The 21060-nt window shown below is 69.0% G+C and overlaps 1 protein-coding gene across 1 annotated transcript; it reads right to left on the reverse strand.

The window, feature by feature from the left end:
• Positions 1–497: 497 nt before the first annotated feature.
• On the reverse strand, positions 498–12604 carry RBM38 (RNA binding motif protein 38). Its single transcript, XM_070051398.2, has 4 exons — positions 12155–12604; positions 11433–11556; positions 10976–11030; positions 498–1485 (listed from the first exon to the last, which is right to left on the reverse strand). Exons 1-4 carry the CDS (start codon positions 12380–12382, stop codon positions 1179–1181), a joined length of 714 nt encoding a protein of 237 aa, XP_069907499.1. The 5' UTR covers positions 12383–12604; the 3' UTR covers positions 498–1178.
• Positions 12605–21060: the final 8456 nt, after the last annotated feature.

The raw sequence follows: 21060 nt of genomic DNA on the forward strand, positions 1-21060 counted from the left end.
GGCTTCCACCACCTCCCGACCGCACCTCATGCCCAGCCGTCACTGCCCTAGGTCGGCCAGGGCCCCCTTCCCCGCAGCCTCTGCGCAGGGGGCCTGACCTCGGGGCCTTTGCACCTGCTGTTCCTGCTTCTCCTCTGGGCAGATCAGCACCTGAGGGTCCCCACGGTTGCTGTCTCCCCAGGACCAGCAAGCAGGGACGCGGGGGCCAACACCTCCTCTGCGAAGCCCTCAGGATTTCTCAGCTGAGTTCCCGGGCGACGCTGGGCCCCCCCCCCCGGGGCAGGGGACCCGCGAGCCCTGTGACCTCTGTCCCTGACTGCCGGCATCGTGCAGTGGCTACGCCCCCGTGGCCCACCCCCACCCCATCCCAGAAGCCCCTGGCCTGCAGCCAGCTCTCCCCGGGGGCTGCGTCTCTCCCCCCACCCCCAGCGGCGGCCGAGGGCCTGGGCGGGAGAGCCACCCACAGCCATCGTGCGCACGCAGACTCGCAGACCAACTTTTTCTTTAAAGAAAACAAGTTTTATTCTTAAATCAGAACATTCTAATAAAAATATTATTATCTTATTAGCTACCTTTATTTTCCGAGCTTGCCTCTGTACCAGGCGTGCACCGAGCGTGCGCTCAGCTCCCTGAGGTAGGTCCCAAGGACACCCCAGCTGCCCCCAGCCTCCCCTCCCCTCCCCCCGGAGCCCCAAGGCGGGCGGGAACAGGGCCCAGGCAGGGAGGTCGAGGGAGGAGGGGCGCACCCTGCAAAGGCCAAGCGCTCCCGGCACCCACGGCCGAGACCCCGAGCAGCACGGACGCCAGGCGTGGGGGTCACGGTCACGGTGACGGCTCTGGTCGGTGCCCCGCGCCCCACCGCGCCGCCTCCGGCAAACACAAACAAGCGTCTCCAAGTCAGAGAGGCTCCGATCCTGGGGGCAGGGGCTCCACTCAAAACCCTGGCGGGAACTCTGCAGTCCCCTCGGCAGGGCTACAGGGACAACAGAAGACCCGGCCCGTGGGCGCGGTCCTCGCTCGCTCGCTCGGGTAAGGCACCTGCGTGTGGACCGCGGCGTCCTGCGGCGAGGGCAGGAGGAGCCGGGCTCGCACCTCCAGGGGCTCCTCGCTCACTGCCCAGGTCCTCGCCTCGGCCGCCGGTCACGTGGAGGCCGCGTGGTCCCTGGCGGGGACGGCGCTCACTGCATCCGGTCGGGCTGCAGCTGCGGGGCCTGGTACTGCACGAAGGTGGTGCCCGCGGGGGCCGCGGCGGCCAGCGCCTGGGGCAGGGCGGCGGCCGGGTAGCCGTAGCCCACGAAGCTGGTGGCTGTGGCCGGCGAGGCAGCGTACGGGTACTGGTCGTAGGTGGCCGGCGGGTACTGGGCGTAGGCTGGGCTGGCTGGGGTGTACTCGAGGTAGGGCGAGGACAGCGAGGGGACGGGGGCCGCGGGGATCACCACGCTGGGCTGGACGATGGCTTGCGGGTAGATGTAGTGCGGGGTCAGCCTGCGGGCCAAGCAGAGAGTCAGAGAGGCGAGCTCAGGGTGGGTGCCCCGGCCCAGGGCCCCACGGGCTCACGAGGACACACTCAGCAGAGGCCGGGCCCGGGGGGAGTGTGTGACCCCGCCCCTGCCTGCCTCCCCCCAGGGGATTTTCCTTTCTTGCTCTGCCAGCACAGAGCCTGGCCCAGGTAGCATGCACTGGGTCAGAGAGAGAGAAGGGGCAGGGCACAGCTCGCAGGAGCCAGGGCAGGAAAACGGAGCCAAGAGGCACAGGCGTGCGCTGAGCCCCACGGCCCGGGGCGGCCACAGGGGAAGCATGGGGAAGCCTGTGGTAGGCAGATACCCAGCCGCGGGGCGGGGCAGGGAGGAGGGGGAAGTCCAGGCTTAAGGGGGTGGGGCGGGGGAGGGGCAAGGGCTGGCATAGGCCTGCCCTGGGCCTCGGGAAGTGGCCCAGCCTCTGAGTCCCCCGGCCTGGGGCGAGTGGACCCCTGGCTCTCTCCTGCACCTGCCAGACGGGCCCAGGACGCCCCTGCCCTCCCCCCGCCCTGCCCCTGCCCCCGCCCCTGCCCTGCCCCCGCCCTGTCCCTGCCCCTGCCCTGCCCCTGTCCTGCCCCAGGCCTGCCCCTGCCCTGCCCCTGTCCTGCCCCCACCCCCGCCCCTGTCCTGCCCCCACCCTGCCCCCGCCCTCCCCGCACCCCCGCCCCTGTCCTGCCCCCACCCTGCCCCTGCCCCTGTCCTGCCCCCGCACCACCCCCCCCCGGCCCAGAGAAGCTGCTCTGAGAGAAGAGACACCCGCGCGGCAGGCACCAAAGGCGGCAGCTTCGGGAAAGCCGGGGCGTGCTGCAGACAGCCCCCTCGGCACCCAGAGCACCAACGGGCACAGGGACAGGGATGGGGACAGGAGGCCCCGCAGCCCGGCAGGGGACGGAGCAGGGTGTGGCATCCCTCCGGACCACGTTGGCACGCAGAGGTCAAGTGAGGCAGCCCCCAGCCCTCCCGCTACTCCGTGGGGAAACCGTATGGCAGACCCGCGGTGCCACGGTGCCACAGAGGGTGGGCGAGGCCAGCCGGGGCTGGGTGGGTGTGAACACGTCCCTGAGGAGAACGGGTTCATGCACAGTTAAAGACGAGCAACGCAGAAAACCCAGGGACCACCAGCCCACGAGCAGACAGGCACGGGGCCCGTCCACGCGATGGAACCAAGAGCGAGCCAGGCGCTGACCCACGGCTGGGAACTGGCCCCGGGCTCCCTGCGCACGTCTGCTGACCCAGAGAGACGTGGAACGGGGGGAGCGGGCCAGGGCGCCAGGGCCAGTTCTGGAATTAGACCGTGGTCTACTCACACACATTCGAGCGGCTGGGCAGGCTGTACGCTACGTGGACACACGCACGGGGACAGGGCCTCCGCCAGGGGCCAGCACCCCAGAGAGCACAGGGCTTGGGGACGCCGGCCGTCCCCGCCGGCCGTCCCCACCGTCCGACAGCGAGTGCGGGGTGGGGGTGGGGGTGCACTCGGCCCGGTGCTCCCACCTGGGGAGGCCACACTGCGCCCCCGCCCCACCCCGCACTGTTCATCTTCCCGGCAGGCACAGCCGCCTGCTGTCGCCGTGACAACACACCACCCCCGGGGCGGGTGGTGTCCCTGCACCTCAAGGGTGACCTCTCGCCTGGAACCCTGCGAGGGCGCCTCCTCTCTCTCTCTCCCTCCCTCCCTCCCTCTCTTCCCCCCTACCTTCCCCCCCTCCTCGGAGCCCCTGCTGCCCACCCCCAGGAAGTCCCGCCGTCCCTCTGGGCCGTGGGACACCTCGCCTGCACGCCAGGGTACAGCAACAAGCAGACACAGCCCGGCCCTGAGGGCCCGCGGGGAGAGGCCCAAACCTCAGCCCGGGAACCGGAGCCGGGGACGACTGCTCGGAGAACGAGCCTGCGCTGCTGCAGGGGCACGGCCAGGATGGGGCTGAGAGGAGCCAGCAAGGGTGCCCGTCACCCCGTCCGTGCGCCCAGGCCTCCCGCCGTCCCTCCACCCTGACCACGCCCTCAACCCCTCCCGGGCCCCAGGACCCGCGGCCGCCTCTCCCTGAGCCCCGTTCAGAGGCCGCACTCCTGCCCCGTCGGGTGGCCTGGCCGGGGAAGGCCGGGGAAGGCCCAGGGGAACGGAGGCCCGGTAGGCGGGCACAGACCTCGCTCTGGCCGTGAGCAAGGAAGAACGGAGGCAGGAGAGCCGGTCTTGGTGCCGTGCCCAGCACGCCATCCCTGGCATCTGGGGTGCCCTCCGCCGCAGGGGCCCCACCCGGCCCCGGCCCCTCGGAAACATTCCTCAGCGCTGCGAGCCTGGAGCCCAGAACTTCTCCAAACATGGGCAGCGGCGGCGCCCCCAGCTCAGACACCCTCGAGCTGTGAGCTAAAAACGCGGGTCCCCGCTGACTGCAAAGCCAGACGGCGGCCAGGAGCCTGCACCAACAGCCCCCGGGGCCACGCCACGCGCGAGGACGGGTGCCAGGCCTGGGCCGCACCACACAGCGCTGCTGCCCCCACCTCGCCCCGACGCCTCCGTCAGGAAGGGGCTCTCCTACTGCCCCACCCACAGGGCGCCCACACAGGAAGAACCCGAGGTAACTCACAAAGCATTGTCCAAGCGGTGTTGCCCCATTTCCCAGAGAGGAAAACTGAGGCTTCCACGGGCCTGATTAAGTTGCCCGGTCACACAGCAAGCCAGCGGCCGAGTGGCACCTGTGCCGGCACGCCCGCGGGCTGGCTGGGCCCCAGTCTCAGAGCGCAGGGAGAGGAACCAAGGTGAGGCCTGCCAGGTGGACAGAGGCAAGAAGCCCTGTGGGGCGGGGGCCAGGGCTCCGGCCCCTCCCGTTCCCCAGGTCTGCGCCCAAGCGTCCTCAGCCGTAAGACGGGTTTTGGGGGCCGACCTGAAGGGCCTGCACTTGCATGCGGCTCCCCAGGGCGGCTGTGGCCCTGGGGACGCCGGGCAGCACCCGGCACAATTCAGACTGCCACACCGGGGCCAGGAGTGCCGCGGGCACCCAGCTCGGGTACCTCGGGCTACGACGTCAAGGCCGGCAGCCTGGGATCCCACTGCCGTCACGGCCACACGCGCACAGCCCAGGGGCTGCAGGGGAGCCAGGAAGGGACTGAGACCGAGGGGCCCAGACCTCACGGACTCCCCCCAGCACGCGTGTGGGAACCCACTGCCAAGAGTTCCTAGGAAAACAGCGCCAGCCACGGCGCCGGCCAGGGGCCCCGGCCCTGACAGCCAGTGGGTTCCTCGGCGTCCTGGCTCAGGTGCTGCCACCTCCTTGGCCCGATGCCCACAGTGAGGGCGTGGCCTGACGTCGGACGCCGCCCACCCACCCGGCCACCCAGAGCCCCGGCCACACGCACGTCCCCCGCACGGGCTCACCCTGCCTTCTACCTGGGCACCCCAGCCCTCCCACCTGCCCTTCCCCAATGCTCCCTCTTCCTATCCTCACCCCCCAGGCCAGGCCTCCCTCCGCCCCGGACCCCTCACTGGGCAGCCGGACAAGCCCGTGGCGCTCCTGGGGCTGGAGCCCTCCAGCCTGGCATCAGACCCAACCCCACTGCTCCCCCCCCGCCTCCCCAGGCCTCCCCCTGCCTGGGGGCTTCTCCCCACAGCTCAAGGCTCACGTCCCTCGGGCACTCCTGACGCCCGCTTTGTTCTCTTCTTCCTGCCTGTACCCTTCGCCCCGCGTCCGAGGTGCCCGTGCGGCACCTGAGCGTGAGCACCTGAGACGGGCCCCTGCCTCGCAGGCCCTGCGCAGTAAAGGGGCCTCTCCCAGGCCAGCCCAGGCGGCACAGCCAGATCCCCCTGGCCACCGGTCTGCGGAGCCCCGGAACATCCTCCTCACGCCTCTGCCGGGAGATCTACCGCTCTGGGTACCCAGACGCCCCAGCACCACCCGGGACCCCTCGGCGGGCCTCAGAAAGCTGGGGTGGACAAGAGGGCCTCCCTCTCCCAGGACAGAGCCCCACGCTCGGGGGCAGTGCCAAGGAGGCCTCACGGCGACAGCGTAGCAGACAGTGAGACCTAGAGGGGCTGGACCTAAGGGCCAGGGTGACCCTCGCCGTCAGGTGGCCCTCTCGAGGGTGCCCTGGGGCGCCCTCAAGCCCACAGCGCCCGTCTCCGGGGACGGGCTGCGCTCACGGGACACAGGGCTCCTCCGTCCTCCCGGGGACTCCAGAGCCAGGCCACACAGTTCCTGCGTTCCTCGCCGTGTTTGGAAAATTTCTGTCCATCCACTTACACCCAGGAGGCACGCGAGGCGGCAGGCTGTTTCCCAGGAGAATAATCCCCCACTCGCAGGAAGTCCGGACCGAGGGACCGTCCTGCCACCCCGAGACCCGCGGGACGCTGGGCACGTGCGCCCGGCTGCTGGGGGGAGGGACGGCTCAGGTGCTCTGCTTCCCTCTCGCGCCGGGGACTGCGTAACCCCAGATCCCCAACGGGCTGCCCGCAAGGCAGAAGCAGCCACGCCACCCCGGGAGGGGCTGGGGTGCCGGAGGACCCTGCCGTGGGCATCCCTGTGGGCCAGGCGTCCCCTCCTCCCGGCAGCCCGCGCCCTTCACGCACAGCGCCGACAGCAGCCCGACCTGGAGCCCAGCACGCGGAGGATCCGCAGCGCACAGCCGAGAGCACCCCGGCTGGGGGGCAAGAGTCCGAGTCCAGATGCTGCCGCGCCTCTCCAGGCCTCTCCGGCCTCAGTCTCCCCATCTGTAGCCCTCTGGTGGGGGCTGGTGTTGTGGCCAAGCAGGCTAAGCCGCCACCTGGTTAAGCGACGCTGGTATCCCGTGAGCACCGGTCCAGATCTGGCCGCTCCACTTCAGGCCAAGCTCCCTGTTAATGCACTTGGAAAAGCAGGGGAAGGTGGCGCCCGCACTGGCACCACGTTCCAGGCTCCTGGCTTCAGCCTGGCCCCATCCTGGCCGTTGTGACCATTTGGGGAGTGAACCAGCAGATGGAAGATCTGCCTCTCCCTCTTTCAAACAAATAAGTCATTAAAAAAAAAAATCATACAAAAAGCCGACGGAAGCTCCCCAGGGGAGGCAGAGGGCCTGGGCCCTGCGCACCGCGGAGGGGCGCCCCGGGCAGGGACAGGAGTCAGACGCGGCAGCACCCGGCAGACAGGCGACCCCCTGCCCCACTCAGAGCAAAACCGGCGAGAAGTGAACCCGCCGCAGCCCAGCGGGACTCGTGTTCTGAACACAGAGCCACCTCTGAAAATAAAAACGAAAAAAGCAAATGAGGCCATTTCACTTTTTCTGCTCTCGGGGCCTCACCCCACCACGGCGGGGCCCTCGCACACAGGCCGCCTGGCAGGCAGGAAACCGGCCGCGGCGGCGGCAGTGGCCCCCCGGGATTCCCCGCTGGTGCTCAGGGACACTCAGGCTCCCTGGGGCCCCGAACAGGTGCAGCTGGCTGCAGGCGGCAGGTGAAGCGCGCTGCGTGGCACCGTGCCAGGCCCCAGGGCTGCACCACCTCACTCCCAACCTCCCCCCAGAACTGTCCCCCGAGGCAAGGCGCCCAGCCTTCCGTCTGCCCAGCCCGGGGCTCTAGAACTTTCTCAGACTTCTCTTTCTCTCCCACGTTCTTTGACACACGCACTCAGAATCTCGGTCCTCACCACAGCGGCCAGACCCGGCAGTGCCGGGTCACATGTGCTTGGGCCCGAGCCGCCCCCGGGGGCCTCTGCTCCGCACCCCAGCCCAGCCTCTGGGAGATGCCCTTCAAACAGAAATGCAAACTGCGACGCCTGCGCCGGGACACCAGCGGGAGGGAGGGGTGCGCGGCAGCACCAGCACCAGCCTCTCTCTGTAACCCGGACCAAAACACGGGCCCCTTGGCCGGAGGCTTCTGGAAGATTCTCTCCAGTCCCAGCCAACAGGGCCCTTCTGCCAGGGCAAGGAAGTCATCCTGGGCGAGGAAGCCGGGAAGCAGCCGAGGGCTGGCTCCTGTTACAGCCTCGGGCAGACGACAGGTGCAGCAGGGCCCTCCCTCCTAGAAGCAGCCAAACAGGAAGTGATGGCGGAGGAGCAGTAGGGCCACCGCCGAGACACCCTGAGGGGGTGGGGGGGCGGCCAGGCCCCTGCTCCACGGCACGCACGCTGTGACCGCCCCTGCACCTGCTGTCCCCGGGCCTGGAAGCCGCTGCCCCAGGGACCGCCAGCGCCAGTCTCCTCCCCAGCCTGACCGCCAGACGCCACACACACATCAGCACCTGCAGCTCCCTTCCCTGGCTGTGTTTGCTTTGACGGTGAAATAATGGGACACCCGAGAAGTTACCAAAACAGTACCAAGAGGTCCCGTGGGCCTTCCCCCAACACCCTGTCTCCAAGGGCAACATCCCACGCACCAAGTCCAGGCCTCCTTCCTGGTCGCTCCTCGGGTCCTGGGGACGCAGACACTGTGGCATCAGCACGTGCCGCGTCACGTGTGACCTCTCATCACACACACACACACACACTCGTCTCCCCAGCACTACACTCAAGACCAGGAACCGCCTGTGCCAGCCGCCCCCACTGCCCATGTGTGTACAGCGACCACGCCTGGTGTTCAACGACCCCCACGCACAGGGCCGGCCGGTGCTTGTCTGCACAAGGACGGACGCCGGCGACAGGTTCACAGCGTCCCCAGCCCCGAGGCTTCCACCCCCCACCCCCGCCCCTCCTCTCACCTGAGGGGCCCACTCTGCTCAGGCCCCCAGCACACACGCCTCCAAGGCCTGGTTGGTGCCGGAGAGGCGGCTGGGGCACCAGGCACACCGCCCAGAGGCTGCACGCGTCCGGGAAGCCGCACACACCTGGGTGAGGGTCCCACGGCCAAGTCCACCCCGTGGCGTCTGCACCATGGGCCAGTGGGCGGTGCTGGGCCTTTCTCCCTGGCTGCAGCTCAGCTCTGCACGGTGGGCAGGCTAGCAGGTTCTGCCAGACGGGCACCACGCACAGCACTGGCTCAGGGCTCGACGCAGTCTTATGCGCATGGCAGAGCCACTGTCCCCACAGTGGGGGGGGGGGCCCAGGCAGACCCCCAGGCCCCTTGTTCCAGCACTCAATATGCCCGACACCCTGTTCTCTCAGACCAAGGCTGGCACAGAGCAGAGCTCCTGCCGCACGGGCACGCGGCCCCGGCAAGGCCCCCTTAAGAAGAGGGAGGGGGCCTGCACCCAGAGCAACAGCTGGCCCTTCAAAAATAACCCAGGACGGGCTCCAAGCGAGCCAGGCCCAGGACAGACCTCCGCTCTCGGCGCGTGCGAGGCCAAGAAAGACGGCACCCACTGACACTGGGAGGCCCCTCCGGGCCAGCTCCCCGCGGTCGCCAGACTACGCTCACCCCCTCCCCTGCCCGCAGACTGCTGGCCGCGCCCTCGATGACCACGCAGGACAGCGGGGCTGCCACCAGCCACAGCCGACAGGGCGCCCCTAACTCCCCGGAGTTACACAGCGGGAACCGCGCAGAGCTAGGTCCCGGCCAGGTCAAGGAGGAAGCAGCGGAGCAGGGGGCCCGGCCGGCATCAAGTCCCGCCGAGCCGCAGGACCCAGCTGGGCGGGGGGCCCTAGGCGGCCCGGCCTCAGCGTGAGACTGGCGGCTGCTGGTCTTGGGGGCCACAATGTCCATCGGGGCAAAGTCCAGTCAGCAGGAGAGGGGTTAACCGGTCCACACACGCCGGAGCTGAGTCAGGCCGGGGCCGGGCCCCAGGGGCCTGATTGTTCCCAAAGACAAAGGGGACGCTGACGGCCCAACTCTCCGGCCTGTCCAGCGGGCGGGAGCCCAGGGCATGCAGCTGACCCAGGCGGCTCGGCCACGCCGTGGTGACACATGCAGGGCCCCCTTGCCATCCGGGTGTCGGCAAGCGGGGGCAGGGGCGGGGGGGGAGGCAGCCTCTGCAGAAAACCAGACAGGACTGTCCTCCGGGCCCCTGGTCTCTGCCTGCGTCTCCACCCCCTAGCAACCAACAAACAGCGCGAGGCCTCTCTGGACACAGGTATTAAATGGCCAGCCGTGGCCTGAGTTACAGAACACTGTGGCTTCCAGTCAGCACAGTCAGAGAGAAACGAGACTGGCCCCGGCCACCCTCGGATGGCAATGCGCACTGGACGCTGGGTGCCTTCCTCTCCCCCTCACACCCCCCCTCGCCTGCATTCAAATCTCATCCCAGCCGCTCGCTCCCCCGCCCCGGGACAGCTTCACCTAGGGAGACGTGAGGGTGAGCGCAGTCCCGCCCTCGGGGGCCGGCGTGGGGCCAGGAGGAGGGGGCGCTGTGGCTGCTGTACTGTTTCCCACACAAGGAAACCACATCGCGGACCCGGGTGGTCAGCGGCCGAATCCGGATCGGAACCCAGCAGACCCCGGCTGGGCGTGCAGGGCCTTGTCCCGTGGCCAGCTGGCCAGGCTGCCTGCAGGACGCCCGGGGTGTCACCGCCCCCTTCTGAGACAGCCTCAGGCGTCTGTAAAACACCCGGGCAGAGCGGGAGCCTGCGACCCATCGGCTGCCGCCACAGTCCCGGGACAGAGGCCCGGCCCAGCCAGGGAGGCCACAGCCTTGGCCCGTGCCCCAAGGTTGCTTCAGCTGCTAAGGTCACACCGCCTGTCCACCTCTGCGCAGACCACGCTGGAGCCACAGCTGCCCGAGGGCAAGCACACCTGGCGGGCGACACGGCCCAGGGGTCCACATCGACCCCACCCCCGGCTGTGTGCCGGGCCCAGTGGCTCCGCGGCACCTGCGTCCACACTGCCCCGGGAAGCAGCTGCGTCCAGGCTGCCCGCCTCTCCCTGGCGCACGCGCACACACGTGAGCACACACACACACGCATGAGCGCACACACTCACTCTCTCAAACCCAGGGGCCCAGGTTGGAACTCAGGAAGCACTAGTGTCCCGCCCTAGCGTGGCTGCCCTGCCCCTCCCCGTCGGACACCCCCTGATCAGCAGCTGGGGAGTCGAGGCACGGGGCAGGGTCCCCGTGTCCTCCCCAGCAGCTGCCAGGCCCCATGAGGGCGACGGGAGCCTGCAGGGCGAGGACGGCGAGACCGCTCCCCGGGGACGCACCCAGGGCTGCACGCTGAGCCCAGGCGGCCTGGCGACACCGGCCCTGATCACCCCCTCACCTGCTGCGGCGCCCACAGCCCCAGGACCCAGCTGGCCAGGGCTGACACCGTCTGGCACCCAGGGGCCCAGCCAGCCGGCCCCTCAGAGCCCCGGCAGTGGCTTCCCACGTGCTCACGCGCCAGGCTCACCAAAACCTCCATTCAGAGAGGGCAGACACAGCCACCTCCCCCCGCCACAGGCGAGGAAATGGCACAGACGGCTGTGCCCGCGGTCACACGGCCCCGCGGGGCAGGCCGGCTCTGAGGCCCGCGCCCCCCAGGCTGGGGCGCCGCCGCCCGCCTCCTGCAGGCTGGCCGCTCCCTCCCCGCCCGCCATCCTCCCCGGCTCTGCAGCCTGCCCCCGCCGGCCGGCCCTGGCCACTCACCCGTAGGTCCGCTGGATCAAGGTGGGGTGCAGCTGCTGAACGCCCACGGCAAAACCTAAGGAGACAGGAGGGTCAGGGGCGCTGCCCGCGGAGGCCTGGGCCCCAGGGCCACAGCCTCGTCACCCCGAAGGGACAGCCGACTTCCTCTCTCCTCCCAGGCCCCGCCCCCGTGACAGCCACAGAGCCACAGTGCCGGCCGGCTGCCCCTACACCCCGTCGGCAGCCCCAGGGACCGTCCTGCGTGGACAGCTGCCAACCGGGGCACGTGCCCTGCCTGGGCTGCCCACGGGGGAAGGGCTGACGCCCCGCTGGGGTGGCCGCCCAGGGATGGCTCTGCAGGCACAGATAGGGACGCCACTCCTGCTCAGGGGCAGCGGGAGGGGCCCCCCTCCCCGGACAGAGCCCCGCGCTAAATGTAGGAGCCCAGGAGGGCCGGGAGCCCAGCACACACACTCACCTGTCTGCAGGCTCCTGGGCTTGGCACCCAGATAAGCCAAGTTCACGTTGGCCTTTCGGCCGTCAATGATGGGGTTGGGGTCTTTGCAAGCCCTCTCAGCTGCTGCCCGGTCGGCCATGGTCACCTAGAGGGGCACAGGCAGGCAGGGGCGTGGGTCGCTGGGCCGGGGGAGCCGGGGGAGCAGGGGCAGGGGGCTCTGTCCCCAGAGATCTCTTTCCCTCTGTCCCCTGGGGCGTGGGAGGGGAAGGGGCTGCTCTCCAGGGCCCCTGGACCTCCCGCGGAGCTGCCCCCTGGACTCCCGCAAAGTTCAAGCGCCGGGGAAGCTGCCTGTAGGACACTAACCCTGTCCTGGGGAACGAACCCCAAAAGGGGGCAAAGGGCCCCCCAGGGGCGGCCCGGCGGGGAACCCTCCAGTCGGAAGGGGGTGGGAAAGGCGCCTTCGCGTCGTTTCCATGTAAGCCTCCCGGGGGTGGGGGTGGGGGCGGGAGGCCCCGGGGGGCTCCAGGCCCGCTCGGCGGGGGCCTCTGCCCCTCCCCCGCTCGCCGCCCCCGGAAGCCCCGAGCGCGGCCGTCGGGCCCCACACACGCGGGCGCCCTAATTGGACCCAGCGGATCTCCCTGCGAGAGCGCGGGTGGGGGCGGGGAGGCGGCCGGGCCCGCGGGCGGCAGGTGCGGGCGGCGAGGGCGGGCAGGCGCGCGGGCCCGGCCGCGGGGTCCACTTACGAAGCCGTAGCCGCGGGACTTGCCCGTCTGGCGGTCGGTGATGACCACGGCCTCTTCGATGTCGCCGAAGCCCTCGAAGTACTTCCTGAGCGAGGCGTCGGTGGTGTGGTAGGGCAGGCCGCCCACGAAGATCTTGGTGAACGTGGTGTCCTTCTGGGAGCCGTGCATGGCGCCGGGGGCGGCCGGCGGCCGCGGGAAGCCGGCGCACGGCGCGGGCTGCAGCAGCATGGGGGGCGCCCCGCCGCCTACGGACCCGGGCCACGCGGGGCTGCGCTCATGGGGGGCGGCGGGCTGCGCGCGGGCCGACGACGGGCGCCCGTCCAGCCGCCAGGCTCGTCCACGCGCGCGCCGCTGCCGCCGTGCGCGCCCGACTGCGCCGCGCTGCGCTCCGGGCCGGCGCTGCGCGGACTCCGCGCCCCGGCGCCCGCCCCCGGGCTTTGTAGCCGGCCCCGCCCCCGGCCGCGAGGCCCCGCCCCGAGCCGCCCGCCCCGCCCCGGCGCGCGGGGGCCGCCGGGAAGCGTAGTCCGGGCCCCGCCCAGCCGCGCCCCGGCGCGCCCTGCGGTGGGGGGCGCGGGCGGTGCACGCAGCGGGGGCGCCCCTGGGTGGGGGGCGGTGCACGCGGCGGGGGCGCCCGGGGTGGGGGCGCGCAGCCGGCCCGTCTGCAGCGTTGCCCGCTGAGTTACACGGGAGGCGCTGTCAGCATCGCGCTTGCTGGGGCGGCGACACGGAGCAGGAGTGAAGTGAGTTCTGCCGCGTGTGTGGACGGCGTGCGCTCGCGCACAGCCGGCGGGCACGCCCGGCCCCGCGGAGTGCGGGCGAGCGACGCCGTCCGCTCCACGTCCGGCTCCGAAGGCACTGAAGCCGGGGGTCCCGCGGGGGTCCCGCAGCTCCGCCCTGTTCTTGTGGGGGGGGGGCTCCCGCAGGGCCGCCCCTCCGAGACAGCTCCTCGCCACGCGGGCCGGGCTCGAGTTCCCGGGGGCGCCCCGACGGCCGGGGCAAAGCTTTCGACCGAGCGTCCCCGCCTCGGCCGCTCCCCACCCCCCAGCAGCTCTGGGGCGCGCACGGGTGTCCTTGGAGACCAGGTGGCGCCCTGCGGCTGGGGGACTGCAGGGTGGGCTGGCGCACCCACTGGCGGCTCAGCCGCGTCCCGCAGCACTTCTTCCAGAACCTTCTCTGCCCCGCCGAGCCGCCCTCGCGCCGGGGGTCGGGGCTCGAGGCCCAGCCCAGCTCGCGGAGGGCCCGCGGTGGCCACCGCGCTTCCCCTCCCCCGCAGGCGTCAGCTCGGCCTCTCGGGGGTCTCCCCCCTCCTCGGCGGGCGCCCCAGAAACCCGGATGTCGGGGGGCGCTCGGGAGACGCGTGTTGAGTGAATCCTCGACGGGACCGAGCCCCGCACGCCCCGGAGACCCGGACGGAGCGTGACCTCGACTCGTCCCCCAGCGGCCGCGGACGGTGACCCTGGGCCCACCAGCGGGACCCCGCGCCTCTCCGGGGCGCTCCCCGGCCTCCCCAGCGCGGGCTGGGGCAGGGTCGGCGGCGCGGGTCGCACGTGGCCGCGGGGACGCCGGGGGGGGGGGGGCCCGCCTGCAAGTCCCAGCGCCGCCGGCCCGCCCCGCGTCGGGGAGCCGGAGAGCACGTGCGGGGCGCGGGGTGCGGGGCGCGGGCTGAACCAGGGTCCGAGGAGGTGGCGGCGGGGGACGCGGGCTGAACCAGGGTCCGAGGAGGCAGTGGGGGGCGCGGGCGGGACCCCAGGGTCCGAGGAGGCGGCGGCGGGGGGCGCGGGCTGAACCAGGGTCCGAGGAGGCGGCGGGGGGCGCGGGCTGAACCAGGGTCCGAGGAGGCGGCGGGGGGCGCGGGCGGGAGTCCCGGTCCGAGGAGGCGGCGGGGGGCGCGGGCGGGACGCCCGGTCCGAGGAGGCGGTGGCCCGGCGCCCTCTCCCCTCTCGCTCGCCCCCTGCCCGGCCGCAGGAACAAACCCTCCCCCAGCTTCAGGTTTTTGGAGCAGAGAGACTCCGGGCGGCTGCGTGTTTCTGTTTGGGCAAGCATTCCCGGGCAGGCCCTGCGACGGGCGAGGGAGAGGGCCGAGGGCCACCCGTGTCCTCGGGCCTGGGGAGGCCTCTGGGAGCCGGTGGGAGCCCGAGCCGCGTTTGGAAGGGAGACAGCCTCGGCGCACACGCGCACACACACGTGCACACACGTGCACACACGTGCACACACGAACACTTTATCTGAGAGGCAGAGAGAGACGGACACTGATCAGCGCTGTTTCCACCTGCCGATTCTTCAGATGCCCGCGACGGCCAGGGCTGGGCCGGGCTGCAGCCAGGAGCCCAGACCTCGGCCGCGGTCTCCCACCGGCGTAGCAGGGACCCGAGTCTCTGAGCGGGGCTGAGGGCAGCAGGTGGCAGCCAGGATCGGCGAGCAGCATCTGGGGGGGACCTGTCTGCCTGCTTGGAGGTGGCCGGGAGGGACGTCACAGCTTAACCGAGCGCCCAGGCCGCACAGCCAGCGTGGGCAGGGCGCCGCCGAGGGCAGAAGTCTGGCGTGGGTGTGACTGCCTCGAGCCCGGCTGCCCAGGCGCTGGGCCGGAGCCGCCGGCCGCTCTCCCCCCGCTGGCCTGACTCATCGGTCAACGAGGGAGGGTTGTACCCACGGAATTCTCACTCAGGACGGGCCGTGGGCGCTCTGAATCCAGGCTGCCCAGAAGGCCCTTCGAGGCCACAAACCCACACTGGCCTGTCATTGGTGGTGTGGCCCCGTGACTGGACAGAGACGGGCTGAGGGCCCGGGCGGGCCCCTCGCCGGCTGTGCCTGCCACGGGACCAGTGGGGAGTTCCGTGGCCCTGGGGTCAGGGGGCACCGCCTGGGCCGCGGCTCTGCAGCGTGGTCATTGCTGGGGGTTTCTGGACCCTAGGCGAGGCTGGGAAGGTGAACCAGTGACCGCGGAAGGGCCTGAGGGCAGAGCCGGTGGAGCCATGGAGGGAGCACAGGAAGTTCCTAAGTGGCTACACGTGCCCCGCTCACCGCGGCAGGGCGACAGGCTTAGTTTGAGTCTGTCCCTTGTACCTCAGATGCCTCGATGTGGCCACCAGCCTTGACGGTCCCTGGGCTGTGGGGGGCACTGTCCACTCTGTATTACCCACTACTCTAATGGAGTTGGAAAAATAGATCATGGGGCCGGCGCTGTGGCACAGCGGGTTAAATCCCCGGTCTGCAGGGCATCCCATGTGGGCGCCAGTTCTAGTCCCAGCTGCTCCACTTCCGATCCAGCTCTCTGCTGTGGCCTGGGAAAGCAGTGGAAGATGGCCCAAGTCCTTCGGCCCCTGCACCCACGTGGGAGACCTGGAAGAGGCTCCTGGCTCCTGGCTTTGGATTGGTGGAGCCCTGGCCCTTGCAGCCATCTAGGGAGTGAACCAGCAGATGGAAGACACTCTCTCTCTCTCTCTCTCTCTCTGCCTCTTTTTTTTTTTTTTTTTTTTTTTGACAGGCAGAGTGGACAGTGAGAGAGACAGAGAGAAAGGTCTTCCTTTGCCGTTGGTTCACCCTCCAATGGCCGCTGCGGCTGGCGCACCACGCTGATCCGAAGCCAGGAGCCAGGTGCTTCTCCTGGTCTCCCATGGGGTGCAGGGCCCAAGCACTTGGGCCATCCTCCACTGTACTCCCGGGCCACAGCAGAGAGCTGGCCTGGAAGAGGGGCAACCGGGACAGAATCCGGCGCCCCGACCGGGACTAGAACCCGGTGTGCTGGCGCCGCAAGGTTTAGCTTAGTGAGCCGCGGTGCCGGCCTGTCTGCCTCTTCTATAACTCTGCCTTTCAGATACATAAATCTTTGAGATAAATAAAATAAATATTTTAAAAGAGTCATTGCTTTTCCCTGCAGACAGCAGTGGCCGTGTCAGGTCACCCTCCTGTGGCCCTGAAACCGACATGGACTGTGGGGCCTCTGTGGAAACTTTGTACTTAGCCCTCATCACTCCTGCTTGAACATGGGTGGAATGGCTGGAGCTGGGATTGCAATATTGTGCCCATGAGACACTGACCCTGACGCCACTACCCCAGGGGACGTTTGCCAGTGTCTGGGGACATTTTTGGTAGTCCCGGCCTGGGGGAGGGGCTGGTACTGCCGCTGAGGGGTGGGGGCCAGCGATGGTCGGCTCCACAGCGGGGTTTCCCGTCCCAAGCGCCAAGGCTGAGCCTGAGAACCCCTGTGCTAACCCAGCGCAGCAGCACGTAAGAAGACGTCCGTCCTGACGTGCTGCGTGGAGACGGACGCAGAGGACTGCCTCGGAGGGGCCGGCGTGGCTGGGGACAGGGCTCTGCTCCCCGCCGCCCCGGCCAGCTCAGGCTGGAGTCTGAGCCGCGGCGGCTCCCTCTAGTGCTTCACCCCTGCGCCCCCTGCACCGGGGCGGACGTGGAAGGGCACGGGGTGGCGATGCAGGCGGGGCCTGCACGGGGTAAGCCTGGCTCGCGCGCCGCCTCCCCTCCCTGGGGCTCGCGGCCTTGCCCGCAGCAGGCAGGGACTGTGCGGGCACCTGCACCGGCCTCGCCCACGCCCAGGGCCCCAGAGTCTTGAAAGATAACCCCGGCCTAGCAAAGCCGAGAGGACCCAGGGGCCGAGCCAGCTCCCCGGGGTGACCGGCCTCCTCCGTCCCCTGCTGAGCGGTCAGGCTCCCGTCTCCGCAGGGCAGCCGCGGCCACAGCCAGGCAGCAGGGAGCAGGCGGCCGCAGACCCCCGCGTCTGGACCCGGCACACGTCACACACTCGCGAGTGGCCACCTCTGTGGCCCTCAGTTTCCCCGGCTGTGAAATGGGCATAACAGAGATGATGGCTCCCCCGGGCTTCTGGGAGATGAAGAGCACTAGGCCGACCTCACCCAGAGCCGTTCGCACCGCGGCCCCCTGTGCTCCCCGCCCCTCGCCTTCCCAAACCGGAGCTCAGGGGCCCGCCTCACCCCCACCAGCCCCACGCCCAGCCCAGCCTCACCGACAGGGTCCCCTCCCAGGGCTCCTCGGCCGGTGGAGCCCGCGGCCATCTGCCGAGCCCTAGGACCCCTTCTCAGAGAGACGGCGCCCAGCCCTGAGAAACGAAACGCCTGCACCTGCCAAGGAAGACGGTCGAGCCGGAACCCGGCCATGGAAGCGTCCGGAGCAGACCAACGGAGAAGGAACGCGGGTGCGCTCGTGTGTTACCACGTGGGACGCGAGGGGCCGGGAGCAGGCGGCCAGCCCCTGGTGGCGGCAGCCCCTCCGCGGCTGTGCTGGTCCCTGGCCCGCTCGGGCTGCGGTTGGGGAAGATGGAGAACTGCCCCCGACCCCGCTCACGGACCCCGGGTTCTCCCTGGGCTCTGTGGGGTCCGCGGGCCCGGGCAGGACCCCCTTCATGGGAGCTGCAGCTCTGACGAGTCACCGCACGTTCTGGGCTCAAAACCGCACAGACCTTCTCCCCGTTCGTCGGCGGGGCATCTGGGGCGGCTCCCGCGGGCCGCCCTCCGGGTGGTGGCACAGCTGGTCCTCCGGGCGGGGGTGGAGGGCCACCTTGCCGCCTCGCTTTGTCCCGCCTCTGGGGCCGGCCCCTCCCTCCATCTTCACTCCAGCTGTGGCCCTCTGCCTCTTCCACTTAAACAGCCCTCGTGATTCCAAGCGGGCCCGCCCAGATCAGCCGTCCCCGAGTCCCCGTGGAAAGGCCACCTGCCCAGGCCCTTTGGGCACGCGAGGTCGCACGTTCCCAGGTGGCTTTTCTGGGCTGGGAGGTCCTCAGCCCCCGCAGCCTGCTTCCTGTGCTTGCACCCCCGCCCCGGCCTGGCACTGCGTCTGAGTCACCTGACTGAAAGTTTTAGTTCCTGGAGAAAGCGGTGAGGCCGGCTCCTGTGCAGGGAGAGGTCAGCTGGTGGAAGCCGGGTCCGCTGGTCGCTCTACCCAGTGAAGCCGATGCGAAGCCTCTCCTCCGGCCACAGCTGCCTCCCTCCGCACCTCTCCCCCAGCTCCTGGCTCGCCACGGGGCTCCGGGCCCAGCCCTGCCCCGCCGCAGGGGCTGCCTGGGTCCTGTGCCTCTGCAGCCGCTGCTCCAGCTGGCTCCGCCCAGCAAGCTCCGCCTTCCAGGGTGCGCCTGGCCCAGGAGATGCCTTCCGGGGTGCGCCTGGCCCAGGAGATGCCTTCCGGGGTGCGCCTGGCCCAGGAGATGCCTTCCGGGGTGCGCCTGGCCCAGGGGACTCTCACGCAAGTAGCGGTCCCAGAGAAAGGCGTCCAGTGGGACCAGGGACCCCTCAGCTGCTCTGCTGGTGGCCAGGACCTGTCCCTGGCACAAATCCGCAGAGACAACAGCAGAGAGACGGGGGACGGCGGGGGGAGGGGGCTTCCGAGGAGACCGTCTGCCATCCGGGCTCCAGGCAGAGTGTCTGCGGCTTCCTTATAGTTCTGGGCACTCAGACCCAACTCTGCCTGCAGCTGGGGGGACACAGGGCCCCCTTCTCCCCAGGTGCAGGGACAGATCACAGCCACGCCACCACCCAGGCAGCAGGAGGCCACAGCATCCGCCCCCAACTGCGGAGACACAGGACGTGGCCCGTGTGGGAGGCTGAGCCCTCGCCCTTGGAACCGCGAACACGCCCCCTCTGATGGCGATGGGGATTGGGGCTGGATTGTCCCGACGGGACCTTGCCATCGCGAGGTGGAGGGATTGTGGCCACAGAGGCAAGAGGCTGAGCCACGTGGCCAGCAGCCACCGAAGCCGGAAGACACAAGAGATGGGTTCTCCCCTACAGCGCCCAGCGTTGGAACTGGGTCTCGCTGTGGGCGGGTGGGCGACAGAGGAGACACTGAGCTGACAGCAGCTGTGCTGAGCTGGCTGTCCTCTGTACCTCTGGTTCCAAGACGGTGATGAGAACAATGCGGTGTTTTTGTGCTAGGAAAACACAGTGCCACCGACACCCCCACTGGCTGAGACGGGCTGCCACCAGGAGCCGGGAGAGGGGCCCTTGGGGACGCTGCCTCCGTCCCCCTGAGGCTCACCTGGAAGGCTGCAGGCGCCTTCGGGTTCTTGGCACGGCGCGGGTTGGCAGGGGACGGCAAGCCTGTGTCACAGGGCTAGGGCCGTCACTCCAGCTGCGAGCCATCCATGAGGACCCTAGGGAAGGGCTGGGCTCTTCTCCACGGTGACAGGGCACAGGAGGTCCCCCTGGGCCCGCAGAACCCCCTGCCCCGGGAGCCCTGCAGGTGCAGGACCCACCCCATGTCACACGCTGGGAGGCCGGTGCTTCCTGGGACCACCGGGGGCGGCGAACACCGAGGTGCACGTTCTCAGCCTTTGGAGGCTCGCAGCCTCCACACGCGGAGTCAGCGGCCTCCAAAGTGACTTCAGTGTTGAGCCCAAAACTGGCCTCAGCGTGGCTGTTTGCCGGGGCCATGCGTCCCGTCCGGAGCCTGCGCTTCCTGATCTTTCTTTCCCGGAGGAGAGCCGGCCGCACGGCAGCCCCAGGCTTCTGTGTTGTGTGAGGGACTCGTGCAGACCCTGCCTGCCCGGGGACAGAGCCCAGGTGTGGCCCCCGCAGGCTGCTTCTCCAGCGGCTGTGCCCAGGAACATATTAATTTATCTGAGAGGCAGAGTTAGAGAGGGAGAGACAGAGAGGCCTTCCATCTGCTGGTTCACTCCCCAGATGGCCGCAATGGCTGGAGCTGGGTGGATCTGAAGCCAGGAGCCAGGAGCTTCTTCCAGGTCTCCCACGCGGGTGCCGGGGCCCAAGCACTAGGACCATCTTCCACTGCTTTCCCAGGCCACAGCAGGGAGCTCGATCGGAAGAGGAGCAGCCGGGACTAGAACTGGCGTCCATATAGGATGCTGGCACTGCAGGCAGAGGCTTAGCCTACTAGGCCACAGCGTGGGAGACCCAGAAGGAGCTCCTGGCTCCTGGCTTCAGATCGGCTCAGCTCCAGCCATTGTGGCCATTTGGGGAGTGAACCAGAGGATGGAAGACCTCTCTCTCTCTCTGTCTCTCCCTCTCACTGTCTGTAACTCTACCTCTAAATAAATAAATACATCTTTAAAAAAATATTCTTCTAACAGGACTAACAAGCCTTTGCCCTTGCTGTCCAAGCATCTTAAAGTTTAGTGACACTCTTACTTCTACCACTTCCCAGCGTTACCCAGGTGTAATTGACAAATAACTTCATTTTTAAATGATCAGATCATAGGTTGTTTACGTAGTAGGTTGTAGCCTGTCATTTCCTGAAGTTTAAAAGACGGGTGTGTTTGTTCTTCTGAGAGGCAGAGAGCACTCCCGTCTGCGGCTGGCTTGCTGCTCCAATGCCCCAGCAGCTCTGCCGGACCAGACGGAAGCCAGGGGCTGGGAGCGCACGCAGCTGCCCCCAGGGGCGGGTCAGCGGGAAGCTGTGGCCGACAGGAGCCAGGACTCAGAGCAGGCACTCCAACACGGGCCTCACCGCTAAGTCAAATGCCTGCCCCAATTTTCTTTTAAGTTTTTAGTTGACACAGTTGTCTATCTTTAAATTTTCTTTTAAAATTACAGGGATGGGGGGGGTGAGAGAGGTTTTCCATCAGCTGGTTCACTCCCCAAATGGCTGCAGCAGCCAGGGCTGGGCCAGGCCAGAGCCAGGAGCTTCATCCGGGGCTCCCACGTGGGCTGCAGGGGCCCAGACATTTGGGCCGTCCTCCGCTGCTTTCCCAGGCACATTAGCAGGGAGCTGGATTGCAAGTGGAGCAGCCGGGACTTGAACTGGTGCCCACACAGGAAACCAGCATTGCAGGCAGCAGCTTAACCTGCTGAGCCACAACGGTGGCCCCTCAATTGTCTGTTTTTACGGGGTACAATGTGATGAGTTTCTAAAACATTTTGAAGGGCAGACAGAACAGACACGGACTGTGGAGGTCTTGTATCTGCGGGCTCATGACAGCA

The sequence above is a fragment of the Oryctolagus cuniculus genome, chromosome 11, assembly GCF_051225735.1.
Source record: "Oryctolagus cuniculus isolate XC-2025 breed Fujian yellow rabbit chromosome 11, ASM5122573v1, whole genome shotgun sequence".
In the NCBI taxonomy this organism is placed as follows: domain Eukaryota; kingdom Metazoa; phylum Chordata; class Mammalia; order Lagomorpha; family Leporidae; genus Oryctolagus; species Oryctolagus cuniculus.

What these genes read in the sequence shown, in the direction of transcription:
- RBM38 (XM_070051398.2), bottom strand. Translation starts at nt 12,382, where the DNA reads ATGCTGCTGCAGCCCGCGCCGTGCGCCGGCTTCCCGCGGCCGCCGGCC. An exon ending in AGTCCCGCGGCTACGGCTTC is followed by an intron (nt 11,557 to 12,154) that starts GTAAGTGGACCC and finishes GTGCCCCTCTAG; the next exon opens with GTGACCATGGCCGACCGGGC. An exon ending in TTGATCCAGCGGACCTACGG is followed by an intron (nt 1,486 to 10,975) that starts GTGAGTGGCCAG and finishes CTTGGCCCGCAG; the next exon opens with GCTGACCCCGCACTACATCT.